This window comes from Notothenia rossii (assembly GCF_949606895.1).
Source record: "Notothenia rossii genome assembly, chromosome: 2".
In the NCBI taxonomy this organism is placed as follows: Eukaryota; Metazoa; Chordata; class Actinopteri; order Perciformes; family Nototheniidae; genus Notothenia; species Notothenia rossii.
The window spans coordinates 2605412-2621905 of NC_136904.1; the positions used below are offsets into that span (position 1 = coordinate 2605412).

At 41.0% G+C, this 16494-nt stretch overlaps 1 protein-coding gene across 4 annotated transcripts in view; it reads left to right on the forward strand.

Annotated features, from left to right (window-relative positions):
• LOC307028183 (uncharacterized protein) overlaps positions 1-16494 on the forward strand; it is a 319026-nt gene that overhangs the window by 59053 nt on the left and 243479 nt on the right. The window contains exons 1-2 of one of the 4 annotated variants that reach the window (XM_079662994.1): positions 5847-6177; positions 13320-15100. The exons of 1 other annotated variant lie outside the window; for it this stretch is intronic. In XM_079662994.1, the coding sequence (XP_079519120.1) occupies positions 6055-6177; positions 13320-14228 (1032 nt within the window). In that variant the 5' untranslated portion in view covers positions 5847-6054 and the 3' untranslated portion in view covers positions 14229-15100. Of the gene's footprint in view, positions 1-5846; positions 6178-13319; positions 15101-16494 lie in introns of those variants that run through there. 2 more of the 4 variants (XM_079662989.1, XM_079662983.1) reach the window with 2 other exon arrangements.

Genomic DNA, 16494 nt, shown 5'->3' on the forward strand with positions numbered 1-16494 from the left:
TGGCCAGGCCCGGTTCTACGGGGGTGCATAAGGGTTCATTGCACCCTCAGTTGAGTCGTTATGCACCCTCATTTGAAAAATGAATGAAAAGTCAAAAAAAATAAAATTCTAAAATATTACATATATAATAACAATAATAATAGTAGTTTTAATAATAATAATAAGAAGAATATAGTTGAAATACAATACATTGTAATTGTGGTTAAATAACATTGTCTGCTGCATTTATTTGGTAAAGTTAAACGGTAAGTAACGTTATGTCAGGTGCGCGTGATCTGTGCCGCTGCGCGTTCATCATCTGCAAGGTGCTTACACAGCAGTAATAATAATAATGGGTTTCATTTATAAAGCACTTCATATTTGATTTCAAATCCCGAAGTGCTACAAGCAGTGAGCATGAACAGTATAAATAAACATTACACAGCACGGTAGAATTAATAAAAAGCAATAAAAAACAAACAATAGAAATACAAATAAAATAGGATAAAAGGGTGGTAGAAAGGTACTGAAAAGATGGGTTTTGAGGCCTTTTTTAAAAGCCTCCACGGTCTGTGGTGCTCTCATGTGGTCGGGGAGAGCATTCCACAGACTGGGAGCAGCCGAGCAGAGGGCCCGGTCTCCCATAGTACAGAGATTAGTCCTGGGGGGTTTGAGGAAGTTGGAGTTGCTGGAGCGGGTGGTCCGCAAGGAGGTATTGGGGATGAGGAGTTCCTTGAGGTAGGGAGGGGCAGTTCCATGGACACACTGGTGGGTGAGGATGGAGACCTTGAATTCGATCCTCAGTTCCACGGGGAGCCAGTGTAGTGCTTTAAGGATGGGGGTGATGTGATCATATTTGCGCACCCTCATCAGAAGGTGAAGGTGATGGTGGATGACCGAACCTGATGTGGGGTGCCAACTATAATGTCTTTGGTCTTGGAGCGGTTGAGTTTCAGGAAGTTCTGCTTCATCCACGCCTGTATCTCCTCCAGGCAGGCAGTGAGTGTGGGTGAAGGCAGGGCTGCAGAGGAGGTAGGGTTGATCCTGAGGTACAGTTGGGTATCATCAGCGTAACAATGGAATGATACTCCATGTCGGCTGATGATAGAGCCAAGGGGGAGCATGTAGAGTGTGAAAAGGGTGGGGCCGAGAACTTTGCCCGCCTCCCCCACTGAGGCGGAGCAGCCGCAGCCGTCTTCGTTGCCCCAAACACCGCCACCCCTCAGCGGCCCGCAAGTGCCAGAGGACCTCGGCAAAACAGAGCCTGCCCGGTTATATTTTAAAAAGTACCCAAATCGCCTGTACAGTGGGTTAAGGCGCTCATTCAGATAATGTAGCTAAAACATTTCAAGTGCTACTCAACTGGCTTTAGATAAGCCAGTCCTTTATTAGTATATAAGTACAAATAATTCTGTCGCTCGAAGTGGAGTCGAAAGAGATGAGTTTTCAGTCTGCGCCGGAAGATGTGTAAGCTTTCTGCTGTCCTGATTTCAATGGGGAGCTCATTCCACCATCTTGGAGCCAGGATAGCAAACCCACGTGTTTTTGCTGATGGTAACTTGGGTCCCCCTCGCAGTGCGGGTGCAGCGAGCTGTTTGGCTGATGCAGAGCGGAGGGCACGTGCTGGGGTGTACGGTTTAACCATGTCCTGGATGTAGGAAGGGCCAGATCCATTCACAGCATGGTACGCAAGTACCAGTGTCTTGAAGTGGATTCTAGCAGTTACTGGAAGCCAGTGAAGGGAGCGGAGGAGCGGCGTGGTGTGGGAACATTTAGGAAGGTTGAAGACCAGACGAGCCGCTGCATTCTGGATGAGCTGCAGAGGTCGGATGGCACATGCAGGTAGACCAGCCAGGAGGGAGTTGCAGTAGTCTAGGCGTGAGATGACAAGAGTCTGGACCAGAACCTGCGTCGCTTTCTGGGTCAGCTGGGGAAGTATCCTCCTGATGTTGTACAGAGTGTATCTGCAGTGAAGGACAGTTTGTTATCTAGGGTCACACCCAGATCCTTGCAGTCTGAGTCGGGGAAACAACAGAGGGGCCGATGTTGATTGTTAGGTCAAGAGTGGGACAATCTTTTCCCGGAAGGAAAAGCAGTTCAGTCTTGTCAAGGTTGAGCTTGAGGTGGTGAGCAGACATCCACCGAGAGATGTCTGCTAGGCAAGCAGAGATGCGTGCAACGACCTGTTCCTGAGGTGGAAAAAACAGGTACGGGTCAGGAGTTTGATGTGTTTGTCTAGTAGCATAGACAGATCGAAGGCTACACCAAGGTTTTTTATGTTTGCCCTAATGTTAACACTAAATGAACCCAGATGCAGTGGCGGTTCTAGACCAATTTGACTGCTGGGGCCAGTTATTTTCTGAGGAGGGCACAATAAATGCAGGACGAAAAAGAGAACTAGACAGTATGAAGTACTTGAGCATAAGAAAAACAATGCAATACAGTTATTGGTATTTGTTTCAGTACACATATTTCAGATAGATCTTATAGTTACTCTTAGCTTCAGCTTAAGTTATAGTACAACTTTTGCACTAACACCTTATCATATTTATATAAAAATAAATGAACAGTTACATCTCTGCTTTACATAAGGTCTGCATCCCAGGCTGTAGTTTCCTTCCCAAAATGTCACATTACAGCAACAAAATCCTGCGGTTTTTGTGATTTTTGGCAAACCGATCAACAAGTTTACGCAACAAGAGTACCAGAAAATATACATTTTTAAATCCACAGAAAATGATTTAATGTAGAAGTCTTAAATGTTGACTTTAAATGAAATAAAATACATAGATATAGATAGAAAACATAGATTTCAGATGTATTTTATTTCCCATGAGCACAGACAAGTAGGGTATTTAACAAACATGAAGACTGAACACAGAATGCACACCTGTTCTGCACGCGCACAAATCAGTTTCGTCTATTCCGTCACATTTCTAATAAACGTAAAACAGTGATATCTGGAAAACACACAGATTTATATATAAAAAGAAAGGCAATGAACAGTTACATCTCTACTTTACATAAGGGTGACTGCATCCCAGGCTGTAGTTTCCTTCCCAAAATGTCACATTACAGCAACAAAATCCTGCGGTTTTTGTGATTTTTGGCAAATCGATCAACAAATAAGTCGCCTTTGACCTCCTTGACTCAATACTAAGCACAACCAGATTGCTCAGTCTCTCATCAGTTATGGTGGATCCGAGAAAAGTTTTGACCAGCTTCAATGTAGAAAAACTGCGTTCACAGGAAGCAGAACTGACTGGTATTGCGACTGCTATTTTGCAGAGTCTGAAGAGCTCAAAAACACTTCTTTTTAAGGCTCAATGAACTGAACAAGCTCCACTGTACTATCAGATCCCTGCATCCCAGTCTTTATTTTCCTATTTAAAATTCTGCTGAACTGATGTTGTTCATGCCCCAAGTCCTCAATATTTGCATCATACAACTGAGCAAATGAAAGCAGAGTTGTCTCCTTCAGACATGCATCACTTTTGGGGTTAAGAGCTTGGATGCTATTCATCATGTCACAGTTTGTGTTTGAAAACTGTCTATTAAGCTCATTGAGCATCTGATCAACGACAGGGTAGAAAAAGGCTGTATGAAACCCGTGTTTATCTTGTTCCGTCTCTCTCTGTCCAACAGTAGTCAGTACGAAGCTTTCAGCAAGTTTAGAGCTCAGTCATTTTTGTCGTTTTGCTGCTGGCTGGCACCATCATATGCTTGGCCTACAAGGTTGCTTTTGCATTCCAGACCATTACTTTCCAATATGTGAATTCTTTTTTCAGTAAGCCCTGCTGCATCTAGCCTCTCTGCTGACTCAACATTGAGAAAACTCTCCTGGATAGCGCCATTGAAGTAGTACCTGACTACAAGAGAAATCTGTTCTTGGAGGTTATACACTGACTGGATAAGAACCTCATACAGCCCCATTTCAAACACTCCAAACTATCATCTTAAAGTCTCTTGAGGGTCACCTGCAGAGGAAAATATGCTGATTCTACACATATACAGAGACAGTGACATGATCCAAGTGATACAAGAGACAACAGACCTGTGTGTCTCTACCTACATGCACAGCTGCCTCAAATGTCCGTTGATATATTACGATTAATGTCAATAAACATGTGTGTTGAGAATTATGTCTGGTGTTTCTTAACTGTAGTTGTGCAGAGTCATGAGATACAGATAAATAAAGCAATGATCATATTTGTAACCGACTCAAAATCTGATCAAGACAAAAAGCTTTTGTAACATTTAACAACATTCAGTACAATTCATTTTTCAAAATGGCTTTATTTAGCACAAGAACATAATAGCATAAAACACAACTCCACAACCCTCCCCAAACAAACACACATTTTAATCATTAAACACACAAACAAGATGAACAAACGGAACCAAAAAACAACAAAAAACAAAGCCTCTAACCCCAAATAACATCCCTCCAAAGATCGATTACTTCTCCCATCCCTGCCATCTCGAACTGTCTTCCTTCGAAACACTCATCCCTACACTTAGGGCAGTGAGGCGAGTTCTCCGTCCATTCGTTAATGCACGCCCGACACCCAACCAGGCTACGGCAGCATGGTGCCACCACAGGATTCTCCATTACATCTGCAAGAATACATGTTTTTTTTATTAGACCAATTTAAAAATATTGTGATGGTAGTCTCAAGCAGTTTTCATCTGACTCTTATTAGCTGTTAATGTTACAGTGTGTAATATATATGTTTTCCCATACTTTAGTAGCTGGGAATATCACTATTAAATGTTAGATAGTTATTTTTTAAAAATGCAGACATGTACATTTTTATCTACATTATTTTTTCGTAATTATGAGTATTTTAGTATGTAATAACAATATTTGACTAAAGTCAGCAGCGATTTCCATTTTAATATGGGGATAACCCCTTAAACTCAGATTTTCCGATAAAGTTCTCTTGTATATTGGTATGTATCTCCGTATGTGTTTTTAAACCCCTTCTTCCATATTGTTGGACTCTAACATGTTGTGTATCTGCTAGTTGCAGCGTCATTGCAGCCACATCACTTTTATATTGAGTAAACGTTTCAAGTCAAGATGCCATTGTTTTAAGGCTGCAAGATTACATCAAATAGAAAATAACATGTCATTTATACACATCTCCCTGTAATTCTGCATGTATATATTTGTATATGTATACATATACATACATACGTATACATACGTATGTATGTATGTAAGCCTCACACACACATTCCTCTTTTGAGCGTCTAGTGATTATGGCCTGCATGTCTTTCTGTTGTAACTCAGATGTCAGCTTCTTAGCAGTTTAGACAAACATCAAATTCATAATGTAGACTAGTTGGACAAAATCATGCTCAACTGTTCCATTACTGTGTGAACTGTTTTAGGGGTCTACTGATATATTGTTCTCCCACTTGCTGTTGGGTGCAGGTGAAAGTAGGATGACAGTTCTGTTCACATCGCTGACATTTGTCACAGGTAAATCTTGCAGGTATGCAACAAAAATGACATTGTCACACACCAACAAGCTGGACTGCATACTTGTATTAATCTCTAAACGCATATCTGCATGTGAATGCAGAAATACACTTATCCTCGTCAGACTTCTGGGTTCCAGGGTTGAACTTTTACAGCATTACCATCCTCGTGTCTTTTATTTTGAAATATGTTCTTTGACTTCCGGTCCACCGGACTGCTTTTCTTCAATCTTCAATACAAAACGGAAAATTGAATGAAGTTGTTATCAAAAACCAAAACCAGACCGTTTTATTCAGAGTAGATTATTAATGAGGATGTTGGAGAGCTGTTGGCTGCTGATGTAACTAAATAACTCCCAATGTGGGATCAATGACGTTTAACGTGTTAATACTTCATTGCTTGTTTGTTTGTTGACAGCATGTAAAGTCGTCTTGGGTCCCTTGAAAGGCGCTATAAAAATGTAATCTATTGTTATTATTGATAAGGTATTTGGTTCCCTCTGGCGGTCACTAAATGTACTCTGCCACCTCACATTTTGCAACAGTACTAGTATCTTTACAGCAGTTCACCACAGCATCAGACACATTATGGCCTCCGCAGCTCCGGAGGATTTACCGGAGAACTGGGAGGGTTTAGCGGCCTCAGGAGACACCGGGACACCGGGAAAAGACACCGACATTGCAGGATCCCGTAAAACCACCTTCGTTCAGGTGAGTTAGCACCGGGAGCTAACAAGAGCTATCGGGAGCTAATGGGAGCTAACAAGAGCTATCGGGAGCTAATGGGAGCTTCTGCCAGGGGTAAAAAAAGTATTAATATAGTATTAAAAACTGTATTCAAACAGTGTTTAAAGCGGTATGAAAATAGTATCAGTGTAGTGTCGAGAGATGGTAGTCGGAGGCGGTGCATCGAAGGTGCAAAGGTAGCTTTATTGATCAGCAGAAAAGCACATGTTGTCCGGTTGCAGTCCGGGAAGAGGAGAAAGGAGAGCACACAGGCCATGTCTCAATTCAGGGGCTGCACCCTTCGGAGTATGCAGCCTACGCGGTCCACGGAGGACCCAGCCCACGTAGACCGGGTAGGCTGGACCGAGCGGCCTACGAAATGAGACTGTCTAGCTTATGGAGGGCTTCGTATTTACATCACGTTATACGCGCTGTTCAGTTGCGCTGCTCCAGCAGCATGCTAGCATATTAGCTTACAAGCTAACTCAGCTGAAAAGGATCCAGAAACTTTACTTTTACATTTTTTGGAGATCACCGTCGGCGATGAATTAAAGAGGACCATGGCCAGGTAAATAAGATGAAGCTGTTCCTTTAGCCCCCAGTAATGTTACATTAGTAAGTTAACAAGTAAATTATATATAGATGATGTAATTTAAGCATATTATTTCATATTTAAAATAAGTCTTAATTTTTCTGTGCTAATAAAACAATATGTTTTTTAAATGAACAAAAGCATGTTGGATAGATTGATTGTTAACAATATTAGTGTTCTAATCTTAATAGCTGTGATCATAACAGTTTATATTCTCCTTCTTCCCCTAAACCTGCCCAGATGATGTCCCACTGACCCCAGGTCAGCACCTCCAGGTCCAGCTCCACCGTGACCCCCCGCTCTGCCGAAATACACAATTAAACATTTTCTATGACCTATTTTTTTATTAATAAAATTAAACTGAAGACAGTTTAATGACCTAGAGATATCCTATTATTCCACTGCTTATGTACACATGTTGTAAATAATGGTTAAAACCTCAGTAAATGAAATAAACAATGTGTTTTTCATCTTATCACAAAGTAGAGGTAAGAATATATCCATCCTCTCTCTGCAGCTTCATGTCTTCTATTATTAACTTTCATCATTGAGACAGAGGAAATCAATCATGTTATTTAACATCACCAGTAGTAACACAAATATCAGCAAAAGTGTGTTTATCAAGTTGTTTATTTGTATTATATGTGCAGCAAGTATATAGAAGCAGCTGTTCTGGGAATCAGAAAGACTCAAGCTATAATCGTTATATATCTATTAAAAGAAAGGACACGTAAAAATATAAAATTCTGAAACTAAGACACAAGTCTGTAGATCGGCAGTAAGTAGAGGTCTGGGTGGACGATGTTCCTGATTGCCGTTTTGCTTTCTTCAGCACCACGGGGGGTCCAGGTGGATGGCAGCTCTGTCCTGATGATCCGCTGGGGGTTAGGGGTCCTTCTCCAGCAGCTCGGGGGGTCCAGGTGGATGGCAGCTCTGTCCTGATGATCCGCTGGGGGTTAGGGGTCCTTCTCCAGCACCTCGGGGGGTCCAGGTGGATGGCAGCTCTGTCCTGATGATCCGCTGTGCACTTTTCAGATTTAGGGTCCTTCTCCAGCAGATCCATTTCTCCAGAATTGTCCTAATTACAGAAAAAAAAACAAGACAAAAAGAAAAAAGGGAATTAATCATATTAAACAAAGGGTTGCAAAAGTTTTATTTCAAAATGTAACTCTAAGCATTTCAGACTAACAATCCCAAAAGGATCATTTTAAATGATGTACTGTTCTAGTTTTTAAAAAACTAAAGAGATGAAATGACAGTCACACTGTATCCCTTTGACAGCACGGCACAAACTAACATCAAGCTAAAGGATGCTGTCTATTTGTGATTGTCTTATTATTATTATGGGATTATGATAAATTAAATACACTTTAACCTAAATAAAAGATGATCAAATCTGGTGGAAATATTGAAAATAGGCTTTTTTTTTGCCGTACCTCAAAGCAGCATGAGCTGAATATAAAGGTTGTAATGTTGTCCCAAAGTTTAATAAACAGTAAAACAGTGCAACATGTCAGAGAAATAAATAAAGCTAACAGCAGCTACACGTCAGGGTAGCATTTTATAAATCCCACCGTACTGTAGGCTATACCTGCATTCGGAGGAGTCTCGTCTTTTTTTTTTTATTGGGACAGCCTTCTTTCGGCGGAAGTGACGTATGCGGTCTACGAAAGCACCCTTAAAGCCTGCATATAAAACAGTCTTCCAGCACAGGCTGTACAACAGAGGTGATTCAATAAATACACACTGATCCAAGTTACTGTGAGATATTAGTATATGACTAGTTAGAGCAGGCGCCGTGGGAATTGTAGTCTTTTATAGTGTGTTGACTACAGACGTCAGAATTAGGTGGCCTTTCTCAGGGCCGTATTCATGGAGTCAACATTGGGGGGGACCAAAAATTCAATAACAATTTGAATACTAATTTCCTGCCATTCTAAAGGAAAATACATAAAAAACCTAACCTCCTCTAGGGGGGGTCCAGGGGCATGCTCCCCCGGTAAGATTTTTTTTTAAATGTTGAAGTTAAAAGCATCAATCTGGTGCACTTTGAGAGCAACATTAGGGACTAAATCTACGGATACATCTCAACAACACCCATGTGAAACAGAACTGAACAGATTTACTTTTTCTTTATGCATATTTTACAAATCACTCCCTTTTTAAACTGTAGTATGAGTTGGAATGATTTCATACCTGTTATTCTCTTATTTTGTATAACTATAATGATTATATAAAGGTGTGCCTTGGAAATACTTGTTTTGCATCAATCTTGATACAGGGTACTTATTATATGTTATAGTTTGGTTTCCTAAAGCTTTTAGTCTACTATCCCATAATTCAAGGGTGGTTTTCACTATAAGTAATGGTTTATTTTTTGCATGGACACTATCATTTACATTTTTTTTACTATGTTCAATCTGAATTTACTTTAAAGAGCATCTTGCAGGTTTTTATTTTTTCTACATTTATGCTTAAACTTGCTTGAAAATTACAATTAAAAAAGTGAATGCAGGATTTGATATGTTTTACGAGACATAAGGGCAGGAATTCAGAGGGAAAGGAGCAATTTTGAGCTCTGCTCTTAAAAACGTCTTTTTTTTAAGGTCATACGTCAAACGCGTCATATTACATCACACAGGGGACACATCTCCGCTCTCTGACCGCGGGTATAGTAGAGTTGCGTTGAGTAGAGCGGTTGTGTTTTAGTGAGCTGGTATTTTTTGGTAGTTTTACATTGTATTTCACCATTTGTAATCATGGTGCAGTATTGTGTTTGTGCAGGTTGCACAAATACCAGCCTGTCAGGACATCGAGTCCACAGTAAAAAGGACCGGAGCTAGCATTCGTTCCTGGGTGCGTTGTGCATCCACCTCCCTGCAGCACATATTCTCCACAGCTTTATCAGGAAACCGTATTACTTCTCTCTCCCCCCCCCCCCCTTCGCTGCTCTATCTCTCTCCCCTCCGGTACACGGCACCGTAAGACGTAGTGTGGAGTTGCATTAGGTAACGCTGTGGTGGCTGTACTGCTCCAGCCGTCTTCTTTTTGTTTGTTTGTTTCCCCCTGTCTGTGTTGTTTGTGTGTGCGTGGTGGCTGTCACTCCCGGCTCCCGGCTCAACCTCCACTCACCTGCTGCAATCAGCTGTGCACCCTCCCCGACTACACACCTGCTTTCCATCAAGCCATTTACAACGGCATATCAACGGAGGCTCCACAACCTTTCTCCGCCAGATCGTCAAGTATCAACCGTATCTCGCGTCTCTCCTCCGGTACACAGCACCGTAGTGTGGAGTTGCATTAGGTAACGCGAGATACGGCTGATACTTGCGCATTCGTTTCTGTTATGGATCAGTATCAACAGTCCTGCCAGTAACGTTACTATATTATCAATACTACTTTAGTTATAGCCTGATATATGATTGCTAACTTTACAATGTTGTGATGTGACGTTAGCTAACATTCTGTAGCTAGCGCCGGTCACATCCAAGATAGCTGCCCAGTTCTCCACTGGTTCTCCTCACACCACAGCTCCATTTCTCTCCGATGGCCGTTATTTCTTCTAATCCTTGGCTGCTCCTGGTCTCTTGGACGCCTAGCAGGCTCATAATTATAAGGTTGTGGTCCGTCATATGCATTCGAATATTCATGTTCAACTTCTTCTGTGTCGAAACTAGCATTGGGATCCATGTTTATTACACCTGCCGCTCTCCCCCTTGTGTCCCCCGTGTTACGTCACACGCGGGAGGTCACGTGCCGAGGCTTTTTTATGCAGAAGTGAACATTTCTTACAAAAACGACGCCAGATGTCACTGTAGTGTATATTTCTGTATATTTTTTTGAAAATCTAGTGTATTCATCATTTTCCTACACATTTATTCACAGGTGTCTTTAACCTGGAAGTTGCTCTTTAAAAACATCTATATTGATTCTGACTTTTTCTACATCCAACTCACAGGTAAAAAATAGATTATTAATTTAACCATTTTTAGAAGTGAAGATATAGTCAATTTTTCTGGGAATGTCATTTTCAAACCTGAGACCTGAAAAACAGGCATGGGGCTTAACTGGTTAAAATGTTTTACCATAATGTCTAATTGTGCATTGTATTACATCGCCCTATTTTATCTAGTTTAGATTTTCTTGTTTTGTTGTTTGTAATGGCAGAGATTAGGGATGAATAAAGTACAACTATAACCATAATCACATTAAAGCATTTCAATCCATAGAAAGGTCTGTACAACATATAAGTACCCTGTATCAAGATTGATGCAAAACAAGTGACATTTGACCTTTTTTAGAGGTTTAGCAAAAGAAACTCCACCTCTGGGGTAATTTGGGTGGAAATGGGCGTATTTGCAGTTTCTCTTGAACCCATTGGTCGATTTTGATGATTGACATCTCTTTTGAACCATTAGAGCCAATAGCATCGAAGGGGAATTTCGACATACAAACACACGTTACCATTGAGAAGTCAGAGCTATGCGCACGCAGTTTGCCCGAAGCTAAACCTATCTTCCACTCTGAAATCATTAGCATTTTTTCATTCATTACTAATTCAGAGGCTCAGCGTTAGTCTTGTGTTTTTTTTTCCTAAAATGGTTCGTATCATCACTTAGCTGAGTTACTTCCCGTTACATGGATATGAAACCTTCATAGTTTATTAAATCTTAAGAAGCCCTCAGACACTGTTGCTTGCAGATGTTGTGGTTTCTCCCCCGAAAAGAAATACCGCCTCCTCTGGTTTTCCGGAGTTCGCATCGCTGACTGCTCGAACAAGGGTGAATCCGGGTACCTCAAAGAGAGATTCAGGCATTGTAGATTGTAGCCAACTTTCCTTGAAACATAATAAAGAGGCCTCACAAAATTCAAGACAGTACCTTGTGTATGTCCTTAGTGTGTCCACTTTGTTGCTCAATGAGCGCAGGTTTATGAGTGATGGATGAAAGGAGTGGCCGGCTGAATATCCGCCGTAGGCGATTCTGAACGCCTCCCCTCCTTCCTCGTCTCTTTTTCCTGGTATTTCTAAGCGGCTCCCGAGGGATGTCATCCAATATTGAAGAGCACAGATGGCTTGATGTATTCGTATGATGCCGATCGCATTGTAGCTTCAGCATAGCCTCAAGGCTGTAGCAGCGTAGACGCCGGGGCTCCTCGCCATACCTGATCGTGCTGTCACTTAGGTGTTTCTTGGAAAGTTGTATGGCCAGACATGGTCTGCAAAAGGCAAATGTAATCCACAGGATCAAAAGCATGGTCCCTCAAAATGACGTTTCATACAGACTCAACAACGTTGAGACAATAATTAGACCAAACAAACAAAAACAAAACACAAGACGAACGGAGCATACTGAGACGCGCAGTGACAGGATGCCATCTCCCTCTGTCTCCTGTATATACCAGAGGTGGGAGTAAGTCTTACATGTGCAAGTCTCAAGTTACTGGGGTGAGAGTCAAGCAAGTCAAGTCATACGAAATTAACTGATTTAAATGCATTTCCGCATTTAAATCAGTTAAAAGACGGTGGTTATGAAAAGTAGAGTTTTATTTTCAACATTAGCAACAATGGAGAGTGGTGCTCTGAAATCATAAAACAGGTAATATGGGGAATAATCAGGCAGTACAATGTGTGTGTGTGTAGAGGTGCGTGTTGTTAAAACGTAGCAGCCTGCGGTCGCTCTTTATCTGTTTTAATGAAGGTAAACACAGTGAAGTAAACGGTAAAAGGCACAGTTCTTTGCAGCTGGTGCTGCTCTTCTCAGATTCTGCTGAGTTACACGTTACTGCCTCTTGGTGCTGCAGAGATTTCATGAAGTGAAGGAGGTTTTCCTTCTATAAAAAAGCTGTGGGCAGCAGATACTGTGAGAGTCCTGGACATGAATTCATAGATCAAGACAGACTGGTTCACAGACTTAAACAAATTTGCTTAAACAAATGGCTCTACACCCCTGGCCGAAATGTCCCTAAAATGAAGTCAAAGTTCGAAATATATCTCAAATAATGTATGCACTGCTATTTCCCCACATAATCAGAACAGTCTGCAATGAAACGTCTGTCTCCTATGCACTCCACTTCCTACTTGGCGCACCGGTAACTTTGTCCTGCGAACAATTTTCTCACTCTTTTTTTTCATTGCCCTTTAGGGGCTTCGTACAATACAAATGCAAACATTTTATTTTAGAAAGTAAAGTCCTTTCGAGTCATCCGTCTCAAGCCTAAGTCAAGTCTCAAGTCATGAATACCAAGTCAAAGTCAAGTCGAGGATTTTATCAATGTTAGTCAAGCAAGTATCAAGTCGAAAAATATGCAAGTTAAGTCATGTGACTCAAATGCCCCAGCTCTGGTATTTACTGTGATTAGAATGTTGCTGTTTTACTGTATTTAATATAATACAAATATAATAAACACAACAGTTAGTAAAAGTAGTATTCCGTTAACTCAATGTTTATATAAGGTGAGTTTTTATTTTGTCAACTGTATATGTATTTATGCTTTTTAGTCTTACTTTCTCTCATTCTTTGTTCGTCTGTTCTAGAAACCGAAAGGAAGAGAGAGACGTCACAGGTGTCAGCAATGTGACAAATCCTTTGCAACATCTGGACATTTAAAGAGCCACCTGCGTATTCATACTGGAGAAAAACCGTACAGCTGTGAAAAGTGTGGGAAAACATTCAGGGAATTTGGTGCTCTCAAATCACATCAACGTATTCACACTGGAAAGAAACCGTACAGCTGTGAAGAGTGTGGGACAACATTCACTAGATCAGATCGTCTCAAAACACATCAACGTATTCACACTGGGGAAAAACCGTACAGCTGCAAAGAGTGTGGGAAAACATTCAGGGAATCAGGTAATCTCAAAATACATCAACGTATTCACACTGGAGAGAAACCGTACAGCTGTGAAGACTGTGGGAAAACCTTCGCTCAATCAGGTGCTCTCAAATCACATCACCGTATTCACACCGGAAAAAAACCGTACAGCTGTGAAGAGTGTGGGAAAACATTCACGATGTCATGTAATTTCAAAACGCATCAACGAATTCATACTGGAGAGAAACCGTATTGGTGTGAAGACTGTGGGAAAACATTCACTACATCAAGTGATCTCAAAACACATCAACGTATTCATACTGGAGAGAAACCGTATAGCTGTGAAGAGTGTGGGACAACATTCACTACATCAAGTCATCTCAAAACACATCAGCGTATTCACACAGGAGAGAAACCGTACAGATGTGAAGAATGTGGGAAAACATTCACGACATCAAGTAATTTTCAAACGCATCAACGAATTCATACCGGAGAAAAACCGTATTGGTGTGAAGACTGTGGGAAAACGTTCACTTCATCAAGTGCTCTCAAAACTCATCAGCGTGTTCACACAGGAAATAACCCGTACAGTTGTGAAGAGTGTGGGAAAAACGTTCAGGACATCAAGTAAACTCACAATCCATCACCGTGTTTACACAGGAGAGAAACTTTAATGGTGTTAAGAGTGTGGGAACATTTTTTCTCAAAGCATTCACCTTAAAGTGCATGAGCGAATCCATTCTGCATGGTTTTGAACAACTATGAGAGCCAAGCTAGCTGTTTTCTTCCTCTTGATATCCTGAGAGCTGTAGTTATATTTGTGAATTGTATATATCTTTCTGAATTGAAGTCTGACTAACAGACTTAAATTCAAAGAGTCAGACTCGTTTTATGTGCCAGGACAAGCCCTGAGGTCCTCCTCAGCTTTTTAAATATCCCTTAGTTCCCCAAAATAAAATGGGTCAGGCTTTTCTCCACTACTCTCCCAAACTGTGGAACACCAGGAAATATCAGAGAGGCTCAGTGGACATTTTTAAACGCCTTCTAAAGACACATCTCTTTAGATTAGCTTTTTATTAGCAACCCCCCACTTTAAATGATCTTTTAATCTTTATTATTTACCTACTTTTATATTGTTTTATTTATGAAATAGGAAGGGTTTTATCTTATATTAGTTAACAGTTTCAATAGCAACATTTATTTTTACATTGGTTTCTTTATATTTTAATCCTTGAACCTTTATTAGAATGATGACGTTTTTATTACATACATTTTAGTTTTTATTTCTGTTGTACCTATATGTTCACTTCATTTTATAGGGTTTTATATTGTTGAATCTATTCACTTTTCTTGTGTCTTATCTTTCCGAGATAAATCATATTGTTTTTTTATTGTATTTCATTTGTTATCATCATACATTTGACCTCTGTGTGTATCTTAACCTGTTACAATGTTATATGTTGCTGCATGTATCTGTAAAGGTCTTAAAGGTCCCATGTCATGGCCATTTGCACTGATCATAATTCCATTGTTGAGGTCTACTAGAATAGATTTATATTGTGCAATTTTCCAAACTCACATTGGTTTCTCATACAGCATCTCTGGATAGCCTGTATTCACTCTCTGTCCTAAACGGCTTGTTGGAGCTCCTGCCCCCACCCCCCCCTCCCTGTGAGCCCAGTGTGCTCTGATAGGACACGCGACGTGCAGCTGCTCGTTGCTGTGAGGAGCAGACAGGGCTTCCGTGTTACAGATACAGCGAGAACAAGCAAAACTCATCATGAGCACACACAAACACTCACAGCCGAAGTAAAAACAATAAGTGTGGCTTGATATTGAGTAAGAAAAAGGTTTATAACGCTGTGAGCATGGGTCTGCGGAGAGCATTTCTCCGTGATCCCAACGTAGTCCGAAAAATGTTTACCCAGGGCTCGACATTATAATTGGCCCGCTGGCCCGGAAGCACTATTTAGACACCCCGGGCCAGCATAACGTACTTTCCACTTGCCCGCTCGGGCCACAAAAAATATTGCTTTAAAAAAAAAGAATTGTCCTGTGGTATTGGTATTTTGACTTGCAATTTAGTTAAATTGTTTCGTTTATTAACGCTACAACATAGCGTTATGTGAGTCGGTTGTCGTTGTAGGGTGAAAAGCAAACAGCTGTTTGCTGCGGAGCGGAGCGCGAGCAGGCTCCCGTGAGCGGGAGCGCGCTCCTTCACTACAGACTATCGCGCCACCTAACCATTCGCCATTAATGTTTTTAATACCAGCGGTAACCGGCCAAGCGCCGGGCAAAAAACAATCTTCAAATAAAAGAAAGTCACCGGAGCAGTTAAAGGAGAGTGACAGGGAGTATGAGAAGAAGAGGGAGAGTGCGTTTCAGCCTGCTTGATCAATGGAGCTGGCTTCTAGTGCAGTGACGCGTCCGAAAACCCTTTTATAATCTATCGATTAGATTTATGATTTGAAAATTATAAAAGTAGGGTAGAAATGTGGAGATTATCCGGCTGAACAAAACGTGCATTTATCAAACAGGTTTGTTTTCCACAGACCTTATTTCCAGCTATTTTCCAAAACCCTATGGAGAAATCCCATTGCTTTTTGTCGAGGGAACCAGCAGCTTACTTCCTGGTTTTAGGACGCGTCACTGCACCTCTCAATATTATGCCAATATAAACAAGGTCTTCTGTCGGCTCTGTACATCAATGCCGACCTATGCTGACAAGTAAGTGAAGAGTAGAAAATATAAAAGGTATTGGCTTTAGGGAAATGTCCCAGCAGTTTAGGATAATGAAGGTTCTAATCTAATCTATTACATAGCCATTACATTTCTAACTCCTAATGACAGGAAGTCAGAAAGCGCATTATACAAATAACAATACTCATAATAATAGC